This window comes from Phragmites australis, chromosome 18, assembly GCF_958298935.1.
Source record: "Phragmites australis chromosome 18, lpPhrAust1.1, whole genome shotgun sequence".
NCBI lineage: Eukaryota > Viridiplantae > Streptophyta > Magnoliopsida > Poales > Poaceae > Phragmites > Phragmites australis.
Genome location: NC_084938.1, coordinates 7,908,588 through 7,933,737, shown reverse-complemented (window position 1 = coordinate 7,933,737; position 25,150 = coordinate 7,908,588). Strand labels below are relative to the sequence as shown.

Genomic DNA, 25,150 nt, shown 5'->3' with positions numbered 1-25,150 from the left:
AGGGTAATGTATTGATTCTTAATTTTTCTTAGACATTATTGACTGCACCGATTTTCTTAGACATTCACCTCTTATATTTTGATAGCAAGACTACGATATCCAAGACTACTGTGACTATTGGAAGATGAAAATTATTGGGGAATGATCTTACGCGCCCCTTCGGAACCTGAGGCGAAGTTCACTGGTGGCTGATCAATGACGAATAATATAGTTGTGTTTCAGAAAGCGCAGGCGAACCATCTGGCGCCCTTCGGACGGAGACCGAAGGTCGACCCGTGGTGCCAAGTATCAGTGCAGGCGAAGCCTCTGGCGGGACCTCGGGCAGAGACCGAATGGTGACTCGAGACGCACCGTCGAGGCTAGTCGAAGGTGCCTTGAGGGCCCATGTGCGGCTAATTTTATGGGGACTCGGGCGAAGGCGCGCGTTCGTCGAAGCCCATGTAGCGGTCTGGGGTATAATTGTAAATATGCAAATGTACTCAATGGTATCAAAATACCTCCAAATATGTCAAGAATATGACAGTTAGAGGGGTCATACCGTAAATTATGGTGTGAAGTGGTTGAGTACGGGCTAAATAGGCCGGCATTGTAATTGATGGGACATAGAAAAAAAGAGACTACTCATCTCTCTATAAATATGTGTTGTGTCTCGCTGCCTTTGGCTCTTTCTCTCTCTGAGGCGAAGGCTTCCCCTGGTTTGTATTGACCAAACTTGTGAATTTCAATCTGTTTGCAGCTTGTGTCATGTTTACATATAAAATTTGTATTAATATTTACATATAAAATATGTATTAATATTGACATATAAAATTTGATAGGTGACTAGTTATAATTTACCTATAAAATTGTATTGATATTTTATGAATTTCTGAATATCTCATGTAAATGATCGCAATTTGATAGATACCCCGGAGTGTCTTTGGTAAAACGGGTATAACATTTGCATACGAACTCCGATTTCAATTTTTTTTACTCTATGGATATCTACAGTAAAAGTTACATCCGTTTCTGTCCGACTTTGTCGGATTTGGAGAATTTTTGAGGTTAAAAATGGCTTGAAAGATTGAGTTCTCGTTTTTGGAAGTTTCTACATCGTTTTCGGAACGCGCGTTTGTGTTTATAGCCGCCACCCCTAGATAAAAATTGAGCAAAAATTATATATATATTCTATTCGAATGCTACTGAGGTGATAAAAAATAAGAAAAAAATAATAATAAAAAATATTAGTGAACTAAGTATCTATGACTATTATCATTAGTGATGGGTCACAACATGACTCGTCACTTGTGTTAAGTTATAAGTGACGGGTCAATTTGAATATGAAGCACTGAAGTTTTAATTTCACTTGTGATGAATATGTGCTGTGACTTGATATGCTAATGATCATTGTGGCTCCGTAATTTGTTGATTCACAATGACGTTCCTTAATTCAAAATGCTAATAAAAATATTTTTTTACTTATTTCTATCCAAGATTGATTGCAATATTTTTAAGTTCTACATCTAAGATTCTAGCTAGGTGGATCAAAATTTGATTTCATTAATAGTGTTATTTTTCTTGTTCGTTACTTGTTGTAATATTATTTTGATCTTATTTTATTAGCAATGTATCGATTCAATAGGTTGATTTAACAGGGCCACCAGGTGTGCCCGGGCACACATAAAGAAGTAATATTTGAACTTATTTATATTTAAACAATACCTATACATATATTTGATGTCATGTTATATAAATTTTGTTTCTGTAACAATATATGGGCACTCAGCTATTGTGTTTAAAGTTGATGATTTGTTGTTTTCTTGCTTTTCCATGTCTCAAGCTATTGTTCCTGTGCGCAAGACGATTGACCCTTAAACTGCCGTGCTCTGATCTGAAACTTTTTTTAATTTTTTTTTTTTGAGTTTAATCTTTTCAATTAAGGACAAGGAGGAACAGCAGGGAGAGGAGAAAGTGGCGTTTGAGCCTTTGAGGCGTCGGGAGAATGTGATGTTTGAACCTGTGTGTCTATGAGATAACTATACCTCGCGGTCATGCTCATGCTCAAACTAGTCTCCTCCTTACCGAACACCACTCTTAGGCACGTTCGCTGATCTGGCCCTACGTACCTCCATCCTCTCCCCGCATTGCTAGCGTTCTCTTTGACTACCTTATCTATCTATCCTATATACCAACGGCGGTGGAATCCCTGGGCGATCAGAGGCTCTGCTACTGTAGTTGCTGTAGCAGGTCATGTCATCATTGTATACATATACGTATATATATATGTATACATATATATGTATTTGTATATATATAATATATTTTCTATTTTTGGAAATACTAGAAAATGTGAAAGGAAAATTTGTTATATTGATAAATCGACTGAAACAATCTAAAGTGCAAAGAAAAAAAAACTAAAACTCAAAAAAATACAAAACAAATTTTGTTACATTAGTATTACTCACGTAACTACTATCCACAAATATATTATGTATATATATATATAAATCTATATAGATACAAATATATATTTATATTTATATATGTATATTACATACATGAGTTTAGGTGAATTCAACATCCCATCTATCCTATATACTAACGGCGGTGGAATCCGTGGGCAATCAGGGGCTCTGCTACTGTAGATACTGTAGTAGGTCCCGCCCATCACTGTATACATATACATATGTATATATATATATATATGTATATATGTATTTGTATACATATAATATATTTTCTATTTTCGGAAATACTAGAAAATGTGAAAGGAAAATTTGTTATATTGATAAATCGACTGAAACAATCTAAAGTGCAAAGAAAAAAAAACTAAAACTCAAAAAAATACAAAACAAATTTTGTTACATTCGTATTACTCACGTAACTACTGTCCACAAATATATTATATATATATATATAAATCTATATATATACAAATATATATTTATATTTATATATGTATATTACATACATGAGTTTAGATGAATTCAACATCCCACTTTCAATAACATATACTAACGGTAGAAAAATCAGTACACTAATACGAAACAAATTTTGTTAGTTCCGTATTACGGACGTAACTACTGCTCAGCAATATATTGTGTGTGTGTATATATATTACATATATGAGTCTAAATGAATCCAATATTCTCCTTTCAATAACACATACTAATGGTGAAATAATCGGTGCGCTCTATATACTATTAAAGCTATTACAAATCATGCAACATTCAAGTATAATATTTATTCAAAACGAACGCAGCAAAACGCGCCAATCTACCTAGTCCCTCCTATCCAGCGAGGTGTCCCAACGCTGCCCTCCGCCACCACCAGCAATTATGTTTTATCGAGTGTGAAAATGAATTAGCAATAAAAAAAATCACTGATCAATAATTCTCAACAAAAGACACTCGTGAATTATCCAAATAAACTATAAAACCCTGAGTCATTTATAAAAATTTCTAAAAAAGATAATAATTGTCGATCATTCAAAAATGATACTAGGGAAATCTTGGATGCCACCCAACACCAGACCATCGCTGGAGACAATCTGCACGACGTAGACTGAACTATTCCAAGTTTTCGGTCAACTGAAAATAAGCAAAAGCTCTATATAAATTATCGTAACCTAAACAAAACACAACCTTAGTGTTCACGAATCAATTCTTCTTATATGCAGTCTCCTAAACCGTGCCTAACAAAAGAATCGCTCAATACAAATAGGATCCACCGCTTCTAAGTTTTATTTTCCATCACAACGGTTGCCAAAACTCTCCATATCCTTACTGTGGCTTGCAGATACATTTTCTTCTTTAACTTCAACCGTGGTATGCAGGCCGGTCCTGACCTTTCCGTGGCTTGGGCCGACACAAAAGTGGAGGCCCCATATAACACTAGTAATATTTTTTTTTGATTGCAAAGCTAATATTTAGCACGTCGCAAGAAACTACTAGTTGGTGATAGTTGTTCACAATTTTAGTATGTATATAAAAACTATGACATACTACAGGACATAACACTTTTGAATCTAGCAAGATACTCTCTCCGAGATGCTTCTAATTTCTCTCAATACATTCCCTCCAAAAAAAGTTTAGTTGTTATTAGATTCAAAGTGTAGAACAAAAGCTAAACACTTTGTTACATTGTCATAATACAATAATTTGTAAAGAGAATACAAAATCTGTTGAGGACTCCTTTTGTGATTCTAGCAACTCTAGTACTTAATTCATTGAGTTAATTTCACAAAAATACAACTATTTACATATAACTATCACAAAACTACAACTAATAAGACCAGTTTCATAGAACTATAACTATTTATGTCTCTAGCAACACAAAACTATAATTTTTACACAAAACTAACTACTATAGAATATACAATAAGTAGCTCCTTATCAATATCGATGGTGTTAGAACTGGAATTGAAAAGGTATCAGTGCCGGTTCTTAATATCCTATACGCGAATAATGATTAAACTGCTAAGAACCGGCACTAAAACCAACTATCAGTGTCGGTTCGTGGCTGGAATCGGCACTGATACACATCGGTGAATTACGTTTGAGAGAGTGACGGATTTTCTTAAGATGTTTTCTTGTGGTTGATCTTGTTTGTGAAGTGCAACACTAAGACAAGCATCTAAGTATATTTCACCTTATAATTTAGATCGTGTGAAGCCTAATTTGATAAATTATAGCTTCATGTATGTTATGCATGTTAGCGAGTCATGTCGGGTTTTGTGAGTAGAACCTATATTGATGTATTACTCCTAGTTTGAATTATTGATGTTTCCATCCTTGTAACTGGGTATAACCATATTAATTTCTAACTTAAAATTATCCTAAATGCTTAGCAATGCATAGGTAAGGGTAAAAGTCAAGCAGTAGAATGTTCCATCGTTCATGAGCTATAGGGCTTAGTTATTGCTTCACAAAGAAAATGATATTGAGATGTATAAGTTGTGAGGATGAGATGAGATATAGGTGATACTAGGGGTAGGTCGGGGGAGGAACCCAGATGCTATAGATGGCTTGCATTGATGAAGCATGACCGTTGTTGTTGTTGGCTTTTATCACTTTCCGTACTACCACATATTCGGATAATGGTCGAATGAGCCAATTATCATACGCCGTGCTAACACTTGCCGTGCATCCCTATGACGCGTAAGAGAAAAAGAATAAGGAGAAGCAAGGTGGCGAGGAGCCGGAGGTGTCCGGGACATACTCGCGGTAACCCTGGTGCCATAGGGGCATGTACAAGTGGGTATTTTTAGGTATGAGAAAGATTGTCTCGGTGGCCAAGAGGATGGATCCGAGTTATGTGGGTAAAGATGTACCCTCTGCAGGGTGTAAGATCAATTCAAATTACCACGCTCTTGGTTATGAGCATGCTTCTATCCATCTTTATCAATCGTAGAGTTCTGATATGGGAATGTTATGGTATGTTGGGAAGCGGTTAGTGATGGTTAATGATGAGTTGAGTTGGTTCAAATGACAATTATGGTTATGTTGATGATCTTAGGATAGGAGGGTACAAGTTGTTAAGTGGTGTAGATGCTCACACTCTTGAGTCGGTAAATTCTTTTTGCATATAAATTTAGTTAACCTTGTGGAGTATTCCTTGCTAATTCATCTAAATGCATTATTCTTGGAGTCAGGAATATATATACCCATACGTGTAAGTCTTGTAAGTACCTCCGTACTCACCGTGCTTTTTGATTATTTTGCAGGTGAAGTCAGGTGCTAGCTACTTGTACCCCACCAAGAGTGATGTCGTGACGAGTAGTTGCTATACTACTACTAACTCCGGTTGGTTGCCTTATGGGAAAACGGTACCACCGGTCTTCGTTTTTTTAGATGTTTATTCCGCTATAATTTATGTAAATTTACGCTAGATAACACTTGTCTTTGTTATTTCATCAGCTTGTAATGACTTGTAATCTTGTTTAATTGTGATATTGTGATATACATGTTGATAGAGATATGTGTGGATAATAGCTCTCCTGGAAATTATCAAAACACACATATCGGGACTACCGGGATTGGATTCATTTTAATCATTAGTGACTACGATTATTGTGTGACATTATTTGTGGTACGGAATGAAACGTGAAGTAGCAGAATATGTGGCTTTGTGTGACACATACCAGCGAGTTAAGGCTGAACAACAGAGACCAGCAGGGTTGCTTCAACCCTTGAAAGTACCTGAGTGAAGATGGGGAGAAATCAGCATGAATTTTATAGTGGGATTACCTCGAATATGGTCTGGGTATGATTCTATATGAGTTGTAGTAGATCGGCTAATAAAGGTAGCTCACTTCATACCAGTCAAGGAGACATAAGGGACAAAGGCTCACAGAATTGTATATGTCTAGGATTGTGTGTCTTCATGGAGTACCCAAGAGGATAGTATCTGACCGAGATACCTAGTTTACATCACGTTTTTGGCAGCATCTACATGAGTCTATGGACACCAGGTTGAACTTTAGCTTAGCTTATCACCCGTAGACTAATGGACAGACGGAAAGAACCAACCAGATTCTAGAAGATATGTTGAGACCATGTGCTTTAAAGAACGGTAAGAGTTAGGATAAGAATCTCCCCTATGCAGAATTCTCATACAACAACAGTTACCAAGCAAGTTTAAAGATGGCCCCTTTTGAAGCACTATATGGAAGGAAGTGCAGAACACTATTATTCTGGAATCAGACAGGAGAAAGCCAAGTGTTTGGCCCAGAAGTCTTAAGGGATGTAGAAAGGCAAGTACAAGAGATTTAGAACAGCCTGCGAAGTGCGCAGTCAAGGCAGAAGAGTTATGCGGACAATCGACGTCGAGAGTTGACCTTTAAAGTTGAAGACTTTGTGTATCTCAAGGTGTCACCGATTAGAGGCCTTTGCAGATTCAAAGTCAAGGGTAAGCTAGCACCTCAATATATTGGTTCGTTTAGGGTGCTAGAAAGAAGAGGAGAAGTGGCTTATCGTTTGGAATTACCACCCCAGCTCTCTGATGTGTATGATGTGTTTCATGTCTCACATTTAAAGAAATGTGTGAGAGTCCCAGAAGAGCAGATACCAATGGAAGAACTAAATGTGCAGGAGGATATCTCTTATTCATAATACCCTGTCAGAATCCTCAAGATATCAGAATGTGTTACCCGGAATAAAAGGACCCGTATGTGAAAGGTGCAGTGGAAGCATCACTCTGAGGTGGAAGCCAACTGGGAGAGAGAAGATGATCTAAAAGCAGAGTTTCCTAGTCTCTTCTCCGATTCTTCTGAATCTCGAGGACAAGATTCATCCTAAGGGGGGCAGGTTTGTGACGCCCGTTTTTCGTCGACCCAGCCCATCTTCCTCGAGCAGCCGAGCCCGCTCCTCCTCCCCCTCTCTCTCATAGCCAGGGCCCGCCTGTCAGCGTTTTCCTCTCGCTTCTTCCATGCAGCGCTCGCTCCCGTGCTCGCGCCGCGCTCGTGCCATGCCACAACCGCTCACCAAAACCACTGGCGCACGCCTCCACCCTCGTGCCCCACGTCCGTGCAATGAACTGCTCCCTCTCCACACTTTAAAACAGCCTCTGCAGCACTCTGTCACCCTCCCTTTCTCCCTCACCCCATTGTCACTTGTGTCGAGCACCATTGCCATTGCCGAGCTCTGCCAAGCGCCCGCCGCGGCAACTGAGCTTCCCCCGGTGCGTCCGAAGCCGCTGCCAGCACCGCAAGGACCCGAGGAACGCATCCCACCCTTCGGCTCTCCCTCTCCGCTGCCCAAAACACTACCTTGCCAAGCTCCGGTAAGCCTCATTGCCATATCACCGTTGCTGGCTTCCTCCGTCGCATTCCGAGGTTGGCTGACGGCCATGTTGTAGGCTGATGCTCCCCCGGACAATGCCTGTGGATGGATGGAAGACCCTCTATCACTGGAAGTTATTGTAGTGTTTTCTTTAAGACCTATAGATCCTTTTGTAATGAACCTTATCGTTATGTAATGACACTTTTATGTTATCACTTATTAAGTCACCGCATGTATGAAAACTCGATCCTGGCATACATGTGGAATGCATCTGGTTTGTTCTCTTGAAAACTAGGTGTGACAGTCGTCGCCGAGGACACCTTGAACATCTACCTAACCATGCTTCCCTTACACAGTGTACGGTCTGTTATCCTCGTCGTCGCCTCCTACCTCCTCACCTCCTTGATTGTCAGTCCGGCCATTCGAGCCATCACCACCTCTGCTGCCGTCGCGACGTGCTCTCTCGACGACGAGAGTGACAAACCCGCGTTCCGCCGGGTCCTTGCCACAGTGTTAGACGGCGACCTCACGGTCGGTCCCCTCAGGACCGAGGTCCAATACGGAATCATGATCATCGCGAGCCAGGCTGGTGCCATCACGTTGTCTTTACTCGTTGATCTTGTCATCAGGTACACCCGCTCGCTATTATTCTTGGACCTGCTCGTCCTCGCGCTCCTCATCACAGGCTTCACCTGGCTCTACCTCGGCGTTGTCCTCTTCGTGGCCGTGGTCGTGTCAGTGTCCGAGCCAGGGTGCCACCACGTGGCTGCGCTCCGGCTTGTGTGGTGGCTCACCGCGAAGAGCGCCGACCAGGCCTTGATCCTCATGCTCACCGAGAGCATTCTTTCCTCCGCAATCTCACCATGGCACACGAACGCGTCCAAGTACCCGGCAGAGTGGATTTACCTGCTCATGTCGGGCGCTTGCGGGTGTTCTCGGTGTGCGTGGTCACCGTGTACTACCGCGAGTGCATGCAAAGTGCGTAGGGGTCTCCTGCACATTGGTGGCAGCTAATTGCAGCAGGTACCAGCTTCTTTGCACCGTAGCATGTAGCCGGTAATAATATTCCACTTATGTTCTGCACCGTGGTTGCATCAACTCACGAGCCATATATATCGTCTCGATAGTGTCGCTATATGGCACACAGGAATATCAAAAATATTAATTTTGTATCACCATTCTTGAACCAATCACCACCTGAAATTAGCTTGGTTGTGTTGTGCCATTGCAAGAAAGGAGTGGCTTCATGACCTGCCCATCCAGTGCTCCAATGATCTACAAGAGATGTTGCAGGGGAGAAGATCCATGGATCGCATGCTGGCGGCACTGGTGGCTCATCTCCGATGCTGGAGTTTTTGGGTGTTAGTCTTTGTTTCAACCCACCCTTTTGTTGCTTGTGTTGTGGTGGTATGCGCTGGTAGACTGTTCATAGAGGAACCTTCGTCAATATTTTGCCTAAATAGCCTAGCTTCGTATAGAGATTTTTTGAGGAGGAAGTATCATATTTACCCTAAAGGTTGTGTTAATTAAGGGGGGGGGGTAGTGCCAGGTGTACTTAATTTTATATAGATTAAGCTAACAATTGATAATCTATAGAAACCTACAGAGTTAAACCCTTAATTAGTCTATCACTGAAGTCTGAACCCTGAACAAAATATACTCTAATGCGCTGCATTATCTTGACAAACCCTTGGTTTTCTGATCCGAGTTCAGTTCTTCAAGCTAACTGAGCTAACTTGTGTGCCGGCGTGTTCAGATTTCTCTTGACTTAATCGTCTCTATTTTTTTCGTGAATACGTTGGAGAGCTGCGCATCTTTGTATTAAGAAGATAGAAATCAAATTTGGTGTTACACAACAATCTTAAGAGGCCAAAATACAATTTACAAGTTGCTTTTATATATTATACAAGGAAACAAGCAACCAGAAAGGCAAGCGAAACAAGAGCTAGATCACTGAGTCATAGCTCTTAACTATTCAGAGTATAGACAAGTTCTTAGCTCCAGCTGCACACTAGCGGCTGATGTCCTCCCAAATTAGTGCTACCATGGAGTTGGTGGAGGTGCGGCGTTGGTTGAAAATGATGTCATTATGAGACAGCCAGACGCACCAGCAGATCAGTAGAATAAGGGAGTCTAAACCTTTCCGGCAGTTTGTTGATATTTGCCCTCGAAGGTTTGACCACCAAAGCAGGATAGGAGTGCCCTATGTGGGAACTTGGACACCCAAGACTCGCCCCCACACCTCTCGTGCAAAGACGTAGTGCAGAAGGAGGTGATCGGTGGTAGCTGTGAGCAATGGGTACACGAGTCATCAAGCTGCAATCCATGCCTCTTCCTCCTAGCAACGGTCCAAAGACAATCATAAAGCATCAGCCACCCAAAGAATTTGATCTTGGAAGGCGCCCAAGCCCTCCAGAGCAGTCGAGCACCATCAAAACGGATTGCCCCTGGAACATCAGTTGATATGCCGATCTAGCCGAGTACAAACCATTCGATGTCCATTTCCAAATTATGCGATCCTCCTCAATATCTAGACTTATGGATCCAAGCTGGGACCAAAGGTGCAGGTATTGGACAAGTGTTGTAATTGAGAGTGTGTCGGTTATGTCTCGAACCCAACTTCGGTTTAGCAGCGCCGCCTGGACCGTTCTATTCCTCGAGCACGCTGCACACAGCTAAAGAGTTCTGGTGCCAAAGAGGGGATGGATCGGTCCCCAATCCAAGCATTAGTCCAGAAGTAAGTGGACTCCCCATTGCCAACCTTGAAGATGGTAGAGGCATCAAAGAGTGCGGTGACCTCACACTCATGTTGCATTGGTAGGGTGGCCCAAGGCTTTGATCGGTCAGACCGTTGCCAACATATCCACCTAAGTCGTAGAACCAAACCAGCAAACTTGAGATCCTGAATGCCCAGGCCGCCAAGATCCAACAGCCGACACACCCTGGGCCATGCTAAAGCACAGTGTCCTCCGGAGGTCTCTTTTTCGCCGAACCAATGGAAGCCTTTCCGTATCTTGTCGATCTCTTTGATTAACCATGGTGGAATGGTTAAGAAGATGAGCGTGTGCAATGGAGTCGATGACAACACCAATTTGACTAAGGCAGCCCGGCCAGGTTTGGAGATTAGTTTTGCCTGCCATAATGAGAGCTTGGCGGCCACTTTGTTAACAATCAGCTGGAGGTGGACTTTGCGGAGGCGACCAACCGTGAGAGGCAGTCCCAAGTATTGAATAGGGAAGGAAGATAAACCGCAAGGAAGATTGCCGTTGATACTCTTAATGTCATCCTCAGAATATGAGATTGGAACTGCCTCGCACTTGGACAAGTTTGTCCAGAGCCCCAACGCTACCCTATAGAACTGGAGGATAGCTAAGTGAGCATGGATATCGAGCGAAGATGGCGATAAGAAGATGACTGCATCATCCGTGTAGAGAGAGCAACAATGATGAATTGCGTTGTGGCCCATGGGATCAATAATTCCAGCGTCACCAGCCTTGGTAAGAATCCGTGAAAGGATGTCCATCACCATAATGAAGAGAAAGAGAGAAAGGGAGTCCCCTTGCTGTAGACCACGGCTATGATAGGTAGGTGGCCCAGGAGTGGAGTTGAGGAGTATGCGAGTGGAAGAAGAACCAAGATGGCCTCAATCCAACCACACCATCGATGACCAAAACCCCAATCCCGAAGAACCTCCATAAGAAAAGCCCAATTCACAGAGTCGAAGGCCTTCGCGATGTCCAGTTTGAAGAGAATCGTAGGCTTCTTGGATTTCTTTAGCAACCTCGCGGTAGTGTGAACCAATTTGAAATTATCGTGAATTGAACAGCTAGCGATGAAGGCACTTTGACTGTTTGAGATAAGGGAGTTCAACCGTGGTGCAAGCCGTAGGGCCATAGCCTTCGTGATTAGTTTGCTGATGCTATGTGTAAGACTGATGGGGCAGAATTCCGACGCTGAAGAGGCGCTAACTTTCTTTCGTAATAATGTGACAAGAGCATTGTTCAGTCAGTGTATGCCCCTATGGTCACCGAGACCAAATGCACATATGGCAAGGGTGACATCAATCTTGATGACAGGCCACGCAGCTTGGTAAACTTCCACCGTGAACCCATCAGGCCCGGGGCCTTGTTGAGAGGAAGCTGCCAGATTGCGGCAAGTATCTCCTCCCCACTGAAAGGGGCGTCCAGAGACCGCAAGTCAAGCGGTGAGATGTTGAGCTCTAGTAAGTCAATGGACAAGTCTCTGGAATGTGCAACGCTGAAGGCAGAGTGGAAATGGTTGAACAACGTCTCCTCCATTGCCAATTGCGAGGAAACCAAACCATCTAAGGTGGTTAAAGAGGAGATTGTGTTCTTTCGTGCTCGGAAACTTGCGAAGTTGTGAAAAAGCCAAGTATTGGCATTGCCCTCCCGCAACCAAACCAATCCTGATCTACACCGTGCTATGGTACGTTCAGGCGAGGCAAGGCCGAGGCATTGGAATTTGAGGTGCTTCCTTAAGTCTGACTCAGTAGATGTTAGTGTTCTACCATCCTGCGTGCTGTCCAGTCAACCGATGACCTCTCTTGTGATGAGGAGTTGTTCCTTAATATTTCCAATATGACGACTGCTCCAACATTGCAGCTCTTTGGATGTGCGCCTCAGTAGGATGTCCAACCGGACAAGCGGGGGCTTGGATATCTCGTCATGGTTGAGCGTCCAGGCAGATTGAACGACGTTAAGGAATCCCAGAAACTTGATCCAGAAGGACTCAAAGTGGAATCTTTTCTGTCTTTGAGGACGGACCGAGGACGACAGCAAAAGGGGGCAATGGTCTGAGCAATACGAGGCCAAAGCCTGAAGGAGGCAGTTGGGGAACATGTCATCCCACTCCGACGACACAAGAGCTCTGCCAAGTCGAACTAGGGTGGGTGAGGCTCTCTAGTTGGACCAGGTGTAGTGGCAGCCAAAAAGGTGAAGGTCCTTGAGATCTTGCGAGTTGATGAAGCGATAGAACCTTGCCATGGATTGCCGGCTGAGATTGGCATTGTTTTTGTCCGCAGCCGAATAAATCTTGTTGAAATCGCCAATAATCATCCATGGCCCCGGCAACAATGCCCGAACAGAAGCGAGCTCACAGAGGAAGAGGTCCTTGAGATGCTCATTGTGTGGGCAGTTAACAACCGACATGTAAAAGGAGCCATCTTCTGGAGAGTGGATCTAAACATTGACTGAAAAATGTAGCACCTGCACCGTGGCTAAAGTGAACAGTTATCGGCAAGCCACCAGCACACCCCCTCTGGTGTCAGTTGCAGGCAAACATGAGTAGTCATACATGGCTGAACCGCAAATTTCATTAACCAAGAAGGGGTTTACAACTACAAGTTTTGTTTCGAGAAGGCAAACTACCGAGGCATTGTGCTCGTCAATCATGGTCCGGACAACGTCGCGATGGGCTTTATAATTAAGCATGTGGACATTCCAACTTAGAATTTTGAAATTATCCACGAAGAATGGCAACACACAAGTAGGAGCCTAGCAGGATGGCGATCCGCATCGAGTGCAGGAACTGCATCTGCCACCACATGCCCTGGAACGAGTTCATGGATTGCCTGCAAATGCTGCTCAGACAGTAGCCACTTGAAGAGGTCGATGTAAGCCCGATGAAGGGAAGACGAGATGGCCTCCCCATCCTTTATTAGGCCAAGGCGACACATGAGGAGTACTTCCCCTCGCTTGGAGGGTCTGACCCCAGAGAAGACAGACTTCACGGCTAGCCGACTACTCCTCTGAGGTCCATGATCAGGCCACAGCACAGGCAGGATTCTGCGAGGGGGTAGCTAGGGGCAGCGACCTCATTGGTAAGCCTTCGAAGGAAACTCTTAACTAGCGAGGCCAGGGCGTTATCAAGTGGAGCGATCGGGGCAACATTGTGGTTCACAACAACACTGTTGGCCGCCTGGCAATGATTCACAAATGCGCTGCAGCAGGCTCAACGACCGGGCCGATTGGCCACCCGTATTGGAGATCCACGCCTGAAGGAGCACGGTGAGGATCTAGATCCATGGGCTGCAGTAGAGTGGCCAACTGACGGGCGGAGGTCCAGGCCCATTGGAGATGAGAGGCCAGCTCCTAGAGTGTTGAGGGGGGAAGCAGAGTCCGCATGATTTGGAAGGCATGCAAAGCTATTTGCCTGACATTGCCACCTAGAATAGACCAAAGTGATGTGTCGAGTCATCAATGGCCTACCACATCTGCGATTGACCCACCGGTCGTAGGAATCCAACTCGTCAGTCATAGGGTCATAAGGCCTAGGTATGGTTTCATCACGAGAGGGCATGGGAGCGATGACAGGGTCATCCTCCCCTATCCGTGAACCACCGAAAGCTGACAGTGCCACGCCAGAACCTGATGGCGGGGCCAGGTGAATGGGCGGTTCCTTGATTGGCATACTGCCAAAGGATCCAAAGAGGTTATGCACACCTTCTGAGGACGGAGGAAGGGTTCCAACCGCCCAACAGACACCATATCCACAGCCGGGGGCTTGCTCTATCGCTAGCGCGAGAAGCGGCAGTGGTGTCAGTCGTCGCTCCTGAGGAAAGCCAGTGCACCCCATACCACTAGGCAGCCCACCGCCAAACTCGTTGGCTCCATCAGAAGAGATGTAGTCATCGCTACTCGAGGGTGAAGGAACGCGGAATTCCGCCATAGAGATCAGCTGGATGGAGACATTGTATCTCAATGTATTCTTCTCCATTATGTAGGGCTTGATGCTACTGAATAGCTACTACAGATCGGGATCCCTGTATGAGATAGCACTGTGAGGCTCTGTCACTTCCATGATGACATTGGGTGGGATGTTCGCCAGAAGGTCACACCAAGCCACAACGCAGAGGGCAGATAGATTCACCCGATCCACCACGGCCATGTCGTCGTCGAACCTCTTGACCTAGAAATGATGCCCGAGGAGGTGTTGAGCCGTGCTGATGGACCATGCATGTGGAGGAATGCCTTTGAACGAGATGATGACCAGGTATGCCAAGTTCCCACCAGAAGAAAAAGCTAACCTTGTCCAAGGTCGAAAGAACCAGCGGACATCACCTGGCAAAGGTGAGCTGCTGGTGGCAAGGATGGCATCTCATGTGCTCAGCGAACTGCAAACCACAAGAAAGTTGTCGGGGAAGAAGCGTTTGATGTTGAACTCCTCCGCCCGAACACCAAAGTAGCCGGTGATGATGGTGGACAACTCGTGAGCTTGGAAGCCTTGTCTAGCACAATCGGCATAAGCAAGAAGAGCCCACCGAAGTCGACTCTCCTACAAGGAGAAGGAATCGGTCCAAGGCACAATGCAACACTCCGGTGACAGCTCGGACCTATGGACGACGGCCCCCACGTCTGGAGTCTATGGCGGAGCGGTGAGCGTGCCCGTCGGGGGGGGGGGAGCAGTGGGGGGTAGGCCCCAAGGCAGCCAAACTAGTGGGAGTAGTGTCCACCCGGGAGCAATGAAGGGTCGATCCAGCGAGGTTTGGCGGAGTATTGGCCCCAGCAACCGAGCCCACGATGTAGAGTCGGTCGAGGAGATACGACGGATTTGGCGATGACAGTCCGACCCCGCCGAGCCTGAAGAGGTACTCCACGGCCACTTGCAATCCTTAACATGGTGGTGAAATCCTTTACAATGAAAGCACTAAGGGGGGAGACGATAGTCCGCCAGTCGGTGCGTCCACGACAAGCAGTTGAGGCAGCGTCCGCCGAGGGCTGCCGGTAGGCTTCACTTGCGCGGCGCAGAGGGTTGGCGGCCTAAGGATCCCCGAGCGCAGCAGTGTGTGGTGACCAATGTCCAACCCTCACTGTCAGCCTGAGACAATATGACCAGGGCGACCAGCAGCCGAAGAGGAGAATGGTCGTGTGAGGTAGGCACGGTTCCAGGAACACCGCCGGCGGTGGACAATAGTGGAGGGTCAAGACCCTCTTACAGCAGCCATGAAATCAAAGGGAGCCTCATGGCGAGAGGCAGGGTGGCGGTCCTCATCCTGTAGGATCGAGAATGATGACTAGAGGGGGGGGGGTGAAAAGGCGTCTTACCAAATTCTTTTGAATTAGATGACCTTCTCCTTTGTTTCACCCAACGCCCTCAAAACCCAAGTGAAAGCAAAAACTAGAGAGAAGCAAGTTGCAATCAAGAACGCAAAGGAAATCATGACTCTCATATTTGTATGTGAACTCTAGGTTCCAATGAAACTTAAACTATGAGTCATCCCCCTAAAAGATTGCCACTTGATAAAAAACACTTCGATCCAAAGATAGGAACAACGGAAGAAGAAACTTTCTAAGTTGATGATCTAGAGGCAAGAGAGTTTAAGACCCACTTGTATATATTTTTATGTGAATTTTATGCCTCTAGCAACAAGAAGAACAACTTCATAAGGAGGAAAAAATTTAGCCCAAAAACTAAAACGAAAATCTCATGCAAAAAGGAAAAAATCTCAACAAAGCAACGGAGCCAATAGAAAGAAACTAGAAGGAGATGAACAGGAAAATCGGAGGAAACATGCACTTCATTTCTTTAAGAGGTCAGCCCTATTTTAAACAGATTACAAAGTATTTTCCTCACAAAAAACTATCACCTATTATAAAGGCTAAGCTCTCATCTTCTTCTCTGTAAGAACTCAACCACACAAATCTCTAATGGCTAGCTCAACCTCCCTCAACAGCCCTACCCCTCTATTTATAGGCCTTGGAAGCTTTCTTGGATGCTAAGTTTTCTTGTTCCCAAAATACCCCTCTCTTGTAGTACACTCCTACCTCCACCGAGGGTATTTTGGTCTATTTTTTGCTTCATCCATCGAACGATCGTGACTTTTTCACAACTTCGCTTCACCTTGACTCTAGCTTCGTAATGATACACATCATCTTCATCCATCTTCTCATGCTTCGCTTGACTTTGTCAACGCATCTTCTTCATCCATCTTCTTACGTTTTGCTTGACCTTCATATGCACAGCTAGAATCACCCTTGACTCTTCCTAACCTTCTCCATCGTCCAGCACCAAGCACCTCGTTTGGACCCGATCATCCCGTCGTCAACCGCCAAGTTGCATCTATCGCCTACACAACATAAGACAAGCAAACATGTATCTTGAACAACATATAACTTAACCTGTAGTTAGTCCAAATCAAAATCCTTAGTTGAAAGTACATCCTGCAGAAAACATGAACACCAGATGTTCCGGTGTGTTCACCATCTCAACACCGGACCATCCGGTGAGTATAACTCCTCTGAGCACCGAAAAAACCTTCTCTACAAGAAATACTCCAGCGTGTGCAATTTCCATCGCCGGACCATCCGGTGAGTTCAACTCCACTAGTCGCGCCACATTGCATCCTCTCTACAATAATTGCTAAGGTGTACTCTCCGGTGTACACATCGGACTATCCGGCGTGTAGAGTCTCAACTAACTCTATTTTGCACCTCTCTGGAAAAATGCTCTGGTTCTCATTGACCTCAACACCGGACCATCCGGTGCTTAGTTCCATTTTTGCCTCTGGTGCAGAAATGCTCCAGTGTTGTCTCCATGTCCTCACTAGATCATCCGGTCTGTATAATTTGCTACACACCGAACTATCCGGTGAGTGTAGTTTTCCCTTGACTCAGAAACAAAAATGTCACCTCCAATTTCTTTGCAACTTTGGTTAGACATGATCATCATTGCAGTACATATTCAAGCTCATGCAATCCCACAGATCAACAAAATAAAATAATAAACTTATCATTCACTCATCACATATAAACTAATGCACATTTCAACTTAGTTTCTCATCGTAAAGCCTAAGCTTTTTACGGTTTAGGTCACTCTCTTTTTTTTTTTTGAGAGGGTGGTTTAGGTCACTCTCGATGCTCCACCTTGGATTATATTTTAGACATTTAATACACATTCTATGGTGAAATTTAATGTGCCAAGCAATTAAATGAGGAGAGAGAAGGAGCTAGTATCTTATGAAAAAACAAGGCAAGCTCGAAATTCAAGAGATAAGAAACAACCAAATATGTATTGGGGGATATGTAGTGTCCTCATTACATGTTGTTGCATTTATCTATTGGTCATATAAATCTCTTTCGATATAAGCTATATATATATTATGTATTAGAAAGGTTTGTTTGTCAGTATGTATTTCTTGTATTATCCCTCCTCTAAGAAATAAATATAGACATCATGCATCGGGAGTGTCATGACTATAATACTTTTCCTTCGTTATGGATTTGGGGATCTTTTAAGGTACTCCTACTTACCTCTCAAGAGGTAAGAGTTGTGATAGATCTAAATAGTCAATTAAAAATTATCTATTTTATTTTATAAAATGATATATTGACTCATTTTAATTAATGGGTAACAACTAAAAGGAAAGAGCTTATGTGCATGCTTATTCTTTCTAAACACAAACGTGCATGCAACAATTAAGGGGCGCACCTACCAAAATGAAGGCAACTACAACCTACTAACTGGGCCTACACATTTGAAATCAGAAATTTCAAAATGCAAAATAAAATTAAGCCTCTGAAGACATATAATGTAATTGGATGAAAATATGTATGCTACGAAATGTCAAATATGTAATGCATTCATTATATCCAAATTGGTTCAAAATTTCCATAATATATAATCTCCAAGTCAAAACCAGGCATACTTTCTACTATGGTCTAAATATTGAAAGTTTGTACCAATTTCAAAATTTTACTACCATAATTTGATATTTATTTAATGTTTAAGTTTAAATATTTTAGATAATACAAATACAACATGTAATGTAATTTCGTTAGTTGTTTCCCTAATTAACCACCGTACTATTAATAACAAGTGTCCAAATAATTGGTTTCCTTATTTGCTATTATATGATTGAATGCAGTAGGTATCAGTAATATCAATCGTTGGACCAACTCAGAATGGACAAACCATAACAACTTGGAGTATGTAGAAAAATCCCGCTAATCAGCAATCTGAAAAATTGAGCTTTTAAGCTACATTCTTACTCAGGAACTACTCAAGACATAATTTTTCTATGGTTGCTAATCGGCCCAATAGTCGATCCATTTTTATTCCCATTGGCATTTCATTTTTTTCAGATTTACACTGACCTAAGACAAATCTCTTTTGATGTCCTGTATTGTATCATCGACATTCTGCCAAATATCAAGGTAACATTTGCAGGACGAAAATTTGCAAGGAATAACAAACACAACCAAGATAGCCCAATAAACTGCATGAAGAACAGACAATGATCGGCCCAATACTCCATGTTGAGTATGAATCATTGAAGGTACTTAGAATAATCATTGCTATCCATGCCACCAGTGGAAAATCAAGAGACGAAAAAAGGGGGAAGGTGAGTCTAGAATAGCATGCTTCGGATAAAGCACCAAACTGCCAACAAAAATGCACAGGATATAAGGTACTATAAGACTTAACTTCCATTCGGCTAATGAAGCAAAACCAGACCAAATACATTTTTAAAAAACAACAACAGCCCAACAGCATCCTCTAAAAACAGGACTCTAATTTGGTTAGTTGTCCTATATACCATCATCTTTTTTATGACAACATCGAAATCTTCAAAATGAACTAAACATGACAATTTCAACATGGTTATGCGACTATAGTTCAAACAATTTCTGCACAAAAAGGATAAATACAATGTTTAATATTCTGATTCTGTACTGGCAGTTGTTAATATGGTCACACCAACAGTTATATAGGCAACACTAGGGAGGGGGAAATCAAACAATGTTGTCAGTTCCAGGGTTCCTGCATACATTTGCACTTGACATAACTAGTAGTCCTATCAGAAAACTCACATCAACGAATAAAGGCATTGCATACATGCATCCACGAAGAATCAATAGTAGGATCAAGGAAACAGTAGAAGTCATCTGTTCTGTTTGATCGCAGTTTCAACCATTCAGGCAACACCAGGAGAGAAAAAAGAAAACACAACGATGTTGTCACTTCCATCGTTCTTGCATACATTTGCACCATATATACTATCGAGTAATCCCATTATAAAACTGACATCGACGAATAAAAGTAATGCGTGCGTGCATAACATTCGCGAAGAAACAGCAGAAGTAATATGCTCTGTTCGGTCATGGTTTTTTTTGTTATGAAACTGTTGGGCCATGGTGTCAGTGCTCATCATCTAGAATTTCAGACTAGGAATGGCAAGACTCCACAATCGAACAAGGCAACAGCACGTAAGAACACAGGGCACATGTTACCTTTGGCAAATGCAAGCGATGAAGCAAATCAAAACCCATAGACCTTGATCAGTGGACGTGGCCGCCGACCCGCCGTCTAACGCAGCCGCGCGTGGGCGGTGCGAGCCAGCGAGGTGCTCCCTTCCGCGAGCCTCCGCGCGGCGTCGAGGTTGCCGTGGGCGGCGCCGCGCTTGACTTCGAGGATGTCGTCCACGGCAGGGAGACTCGGGTGGTCCAGCAGCTGCAAGGCTGTCCATAGGTGGCCGCGGCACAGCTCCACGGAGTCGCACGCGTCCTCGGCGCGGACCCTGGCGATCTGGAGCTGGGCCAGAGCGAACCGCAGGTCGGGCTCGTCGTCGCGGACGTCGTCGATGGAGTGCAGAGGGGCCGTCGGGGTGGCAGCGCCGCCGCGGAGCGCGATAAGCTCGGCCGCCGCCATGACGGACGCGGCGATGGCGAGCTCTCTGGACGCGTCTGTGAGCACTTCATCCACGAGCTGGGACCGAAAACGCCCGCCCCACGCGTCGGCCGTGTGCATCGGCGACGCCAGGTCCCCCAGCGTGTCGGTGAGCAGCCCGCTGGCGCGGCCGCAGCGGTTGGCCGCCTCCACCACCCGGTCCCGGACGAGCACCCTCCATGCCTCCAGCGCCATCTCTCTCTCTCTCTCTAGACGGTGGGTGTTCGACTGTTTGCTTCTCGAAGAAGGCTTCGCAATTCGCAGCGCGGTGTGCTGAAATAGCCAGCCTGGCCAAATGGAGCCCACGGCCGTAACGGACTATTTACCTCGCGCCCAGGTGAAAGTGGAATGACGCGCGGTAGAAATAACGCGGTCCACCTTGTCAGTGAGAGCAACAGACGGTGAATTCCTTGCGGCTGCTCGCGCTAAGACGCTGTAAAAGCCGCATTTCTCACCGGCCCACCCCCACGCTTTAATAAATTTCCTCCCCGTCTCCTTCTACGAATCTACGGAGAGAGAGAGAGAGAGAGAGAGCCCGCTCGGCGGCAATGGAAGAGTGGAGGAAGCTGGCGGAGGCGGTGCCAGGAACACTACTGATCGTCGCCCAAGACACCACGACAGGACTCCTCAGCACGGTGGAGTCCACCCACAGGAAGCTCGCCGCGTGCGTCCACGTGGTTGGCATGTATCGGACGGGCGCAAGGCGCAACGACATCGGCGACGCCACCGACGCGCCGCTCGCCGGGGGGTTCCCCTCCGCGGACCTCGACGGCGCCCTCCGCGAGCTGGCGCGCCTCGGCGCGCTCCACGCTTGGGCCGGCCACGTCTTCGTCCTCTACGGAGCGCGCTTCGGCCTCCAGGGCGTCGGCGATCCGCTGTGGCAGAGCTGGCAGCAGCACCGCGCCGACACCCTCGGCCACGCCGCGGACGCGCTGCGGAGGCTACGGGCCGCCGCCTCGCACTCCCGGGCGACCGAGGACGCCATCCGCGTGGCCCGGTCCTTCCCTCGCGGGTCACCCGACTGGAACGCGTGGATGTCGGCGTCCCTGCAGCTTGCGCCCCACGCCATCGTCGGCACCGCCATGGCGTTCCTCGCCCTGCGCCGGATGCGCGACGCGGTTGCTCGGGAGTTCTACGACGCCTGGAGGGCTCTGAACTGAACCGCTAAGCGCGTGGGCGTGGCGTCCATCTCCAAGAACGCAACTGCTGTATCTCCATCGATCGATTCCTCCCTGCAGGCCAGGATGTGAGTTTTCCTCTTTCCCAGAGATTTTATCGATCGGAGTTGCTAAGCTTGCGCACGTGAGGCTATCTTGACAGTTCGTTTGTTTGCGGAGGAACATGTGAATACCGAATACATGATACTACATTGATCTGTCTTGCTCGATCGCATTCGAATATCAGTAGTTGATGAACAAGATTTCACCAGTTACAACAAGTATATGAGGGGTGGGTTCTAAACTTTTGCTGATTGCTTGCCACGCATTTGATGTGTTGATCATTCTGGTCTTCTGAAATTGATCATTGCATGTGTTGAGAACAGCTAAAACACAGGCACCGATCATTCCATGTATCGAGCATTCTGAAACTACAATTTTGCTTCAACGAAGACCACAGCTCTCTGATCTCTTATGTAGTCCATCTAAAATCAAGCTACCAGATGGAGCAAATAGTTCCTGAGTTCCTTTAGGCTTGTTGCTTGCGAACCTTGATGATCCAAGTCATCTCACTTAGAAAAGCAACAGGAGCTCGGTTGCTTACTGCAATCCAGCAGCATGCTAACAATCATCGATGATGCCAGTGAGCAAGAACAGTAGTGCTATGGTCTGATTACCATGCGTATACCACAAACACAAATTAAAACAGCTTCAGCATGGTTTCCTAGTTCTGGAATGGATGAACATCATTATTTAGCCATACAACTCGAAGAAATTTAAAAGGAACGAGTGTTTTTATCTGCGCGATTAGTTTCGTTTATCTTTTCAGTCCCCCAAGATCCTAAAAGAACATAATAGTTTGGATTTTGCAGCTACCGGGTTTTGATCTAAGAGCATGTACTTGCAACTGATTCCAAGCTGTAAATCATGCATGATGATGCATTTGTTAGATCAATTTATTTCATTAGCCTTGAATTTAGTTGAATATTTGTTAATTCTAGAGCTGTCATGTGTACTGTTAAGGTTAAAAAAACCTAATGTCACATTGTAGCTGCCTACAGAAACTTTTGAGCCCATGTCAGTGCTGTAAGTTTTCTAGCAGCAAAATCAGAAGTCTCTAGAGATATCAGCAGCTAATACAATATCTGTCGCAAATAGTTTGTCGGTCGTGTTGCCTGTAAGTTGGGATTAACCCATCCTGTGTATGTGACTTGAATAAATGGATATATTAGCAGGTCAATGTCTCTTTCTAAATCCTCTGCTTTGGGCTAGTTTCTTTCTGTTCGTGCCCCTCGCTCAAGCTGTTCCATGCTTAACAAGACTAAGGTCGTAGCACGTCAAATCAAATAATAAAGCAGCACGCCTGCACAACCGCAATCCCATCTTCGAGCTAGTTGCGTCCGATAACGCACGACTAACCATTGCTTTTCTTAGAGTGCAGCAGTCTCAGCATGATATGCAGTTTTTTTTGTTTATTTTTTAGCTCAAGATTAATGATGTGTTCTTGTCATGTATCATACGTTCGAATTTTTGACGTTGTCTTTCATTGGTGAAGTCCTGTTTCCCATCACGTAATAAATGATCTAGATCATATCATTGTCTTCTTCAATGGGTATATCGTTGTCTCTGTGTTCTTCAACGATATGATGTTTTTCATGTATAATCTAATCATCTTCACTATGCTCGGTACAACAGGTATAACTAGATTTGAAACCCTGTCGAAATAAGTGTACACAAATATGCTCTACGGTAGAAAATTGCTTATTATTTTTGTAATCAACGTATAGACAACACATATACTTTGCCAGGTTAACTCTTTTGTACACCATGGCAACGCTCAGAGAAGAAGTCACACCGTTAAAGAACTCTGAGCTGCGACGATCTGCATCATACATGTACCTTCAGTCCATCTATAAATTTATGATTATTATATTTTTATTAATTATTTTAAATTCATTGAATTAATAAACATGCAATCTTTTAAAATCTAAAGAAAATTAATTCTAGCAATCATACAACATCATATGCATTCATCTACTAATAGAATACCCCGCACCTTGATTGATCCATGTTTGAGGATCCATATCTTTCCGGCACTTGACCCGGGTCGGAGGACCACTTACTGGATGTTGCTACGTCCGCTTGTGACGAGCAATTGGGGGTGTCATCCATGTAAATTTGCATTATTATTTATTAATAGGCACACATCCCGGAGCTTTGAAATGACTATTTAATCCTTTTTCTATGAAATGACTTAAGAAAATTCTTAAATTAATAAACAGTATATGAAAATTCATAATTTTTAAAAAAGGCAATATATGAACTAGATCATCTAAATTTTTTGATATACATAATCGAGACACATCTACAAAGAGATATAATTACAATTTATTCCTTAAATTAGAGCTCAATTGAAGCTCTAACTCCTAAAAATTCATCGCCATGGAATCACTTATTTTCAAAACCTAGAGCAATCTAACAAGTAAATTCAACTATAAATAAAATGTAGATCAAGTTTCTAACATTGGAGCACTTAGCACATGTGAATTCTCCTAATTGTGAAGCCTGCAAGCAAAAGGTCGATCACAAAAAAGGACCGCCACCAAGCAAAAACAGAGCTCATCTCTGTGTTTTGCTCGGGCTTAGACAAGGGAGATCGCACCCTTTTATATCACTTCTAGCTCATTAAAAGAATTGACAGTGATATATCACTATCTGTTCTTATAATAAACTGATAGTAATAAAGAGTATTACTGCTAATTTGTAAGAGATCAATGATTGATCAATGGTTGGAACTAATAAACCAATTATCACTTATGCCGGTTCTAGTCGAACCGGCCGTAGAGATACAAGAAAAGTTGTTTCTGTAGTGGTATTTAAATCATACATGTTTTTTTCAACTAATGTTTTTTTACAAATAACACAATTCACGCATATAGTTTACGGTTAATACGGAACATCCTGTATTTATTGAAAAATATTTCATAAAATATTTACTTTTGCAGAGTAAGAAAGAGGTCAACCCGAACACAAGAGTGCCGTGTCCGTATCGAAATCCATGTTGCAGATGTCGAAGAAGAACACGATCGGACTAGGGGGGGGGGGGGCTATAAATTGTAGTCGCACCGGCGGAACACATCTGTTGAGAGTTTAGCTCGAATCTTGACAGCCATGGCGTCCAAGACAATGCTGGCACCACAGGCCGCATTAAGGACGTAGCCAAAGGCAAACGTCGCGGGCTGCCGCGACGTTGGCCGTGAACATCGCCCTAAACCTGGCCTTCTGGATCGTGATCAAGGTCGCCACTATCTCCGATGTCGTGGCGGCGAGCTCAAGTGAGCGCCACACGGGCGCCACTAAGTTTAACCCTAAATATCATATCATAAGCCTCTGCTCTTCTTACAATACAACTATTATTATAGAAAATATCATCGCTATCAATTTAAAATTAACATCATTGATAGTTTTTAAATAGTAAATTAGCGGTAGTGATAATTAATGATTATCACTACCGGCTTATGAACCGATAATAATAGTAAGTATTACTAT

The 25,150-nt window shown here is 44.1% G+C and overlaps 2 protein-coding genes across 2 annotated transcripts; one reads left to right on the top strand and one right to left on the bottom strand.

The window, feature by feature from the left end:
- Positions 1–19,713: 19,713 nt before the first annotated feature.
- Positions 19,714–20,669, bottom strand: LOC133899650 (uncharacterized). Its single transcript, XM_062340677.1, has one exon. The coding sequence runs from the start codon at positions 20,637–20,639 to the stop codon at positions 20,085–20,087; it is 555 nt and encodes a 184-aa protein (XP_062196661.1). The 5' UTR covers positions 20,640–20,669; the 3' UTR covers positions 19,714–20,084.
- Positions 20,670–20,965: 296 nt separating this feature from the next.
- Positions 20,966–21,891, top strand: LOC133899678 (uncharacterized). The gene has a single exon (XM_062340712.1). It carries the CDS (start codon positions 20,993–20,995, stop codon positions 21,602–21,604), a length of 612 nt encoding a protein of 203 aa, XP_062196696.1. The 5' UTR covers positions 20,966–20,992; the 3' UTR covers positions 21,605–21,891.
- Positions 21,892–25,150: the final 3,259 nt, after the last annotated feature.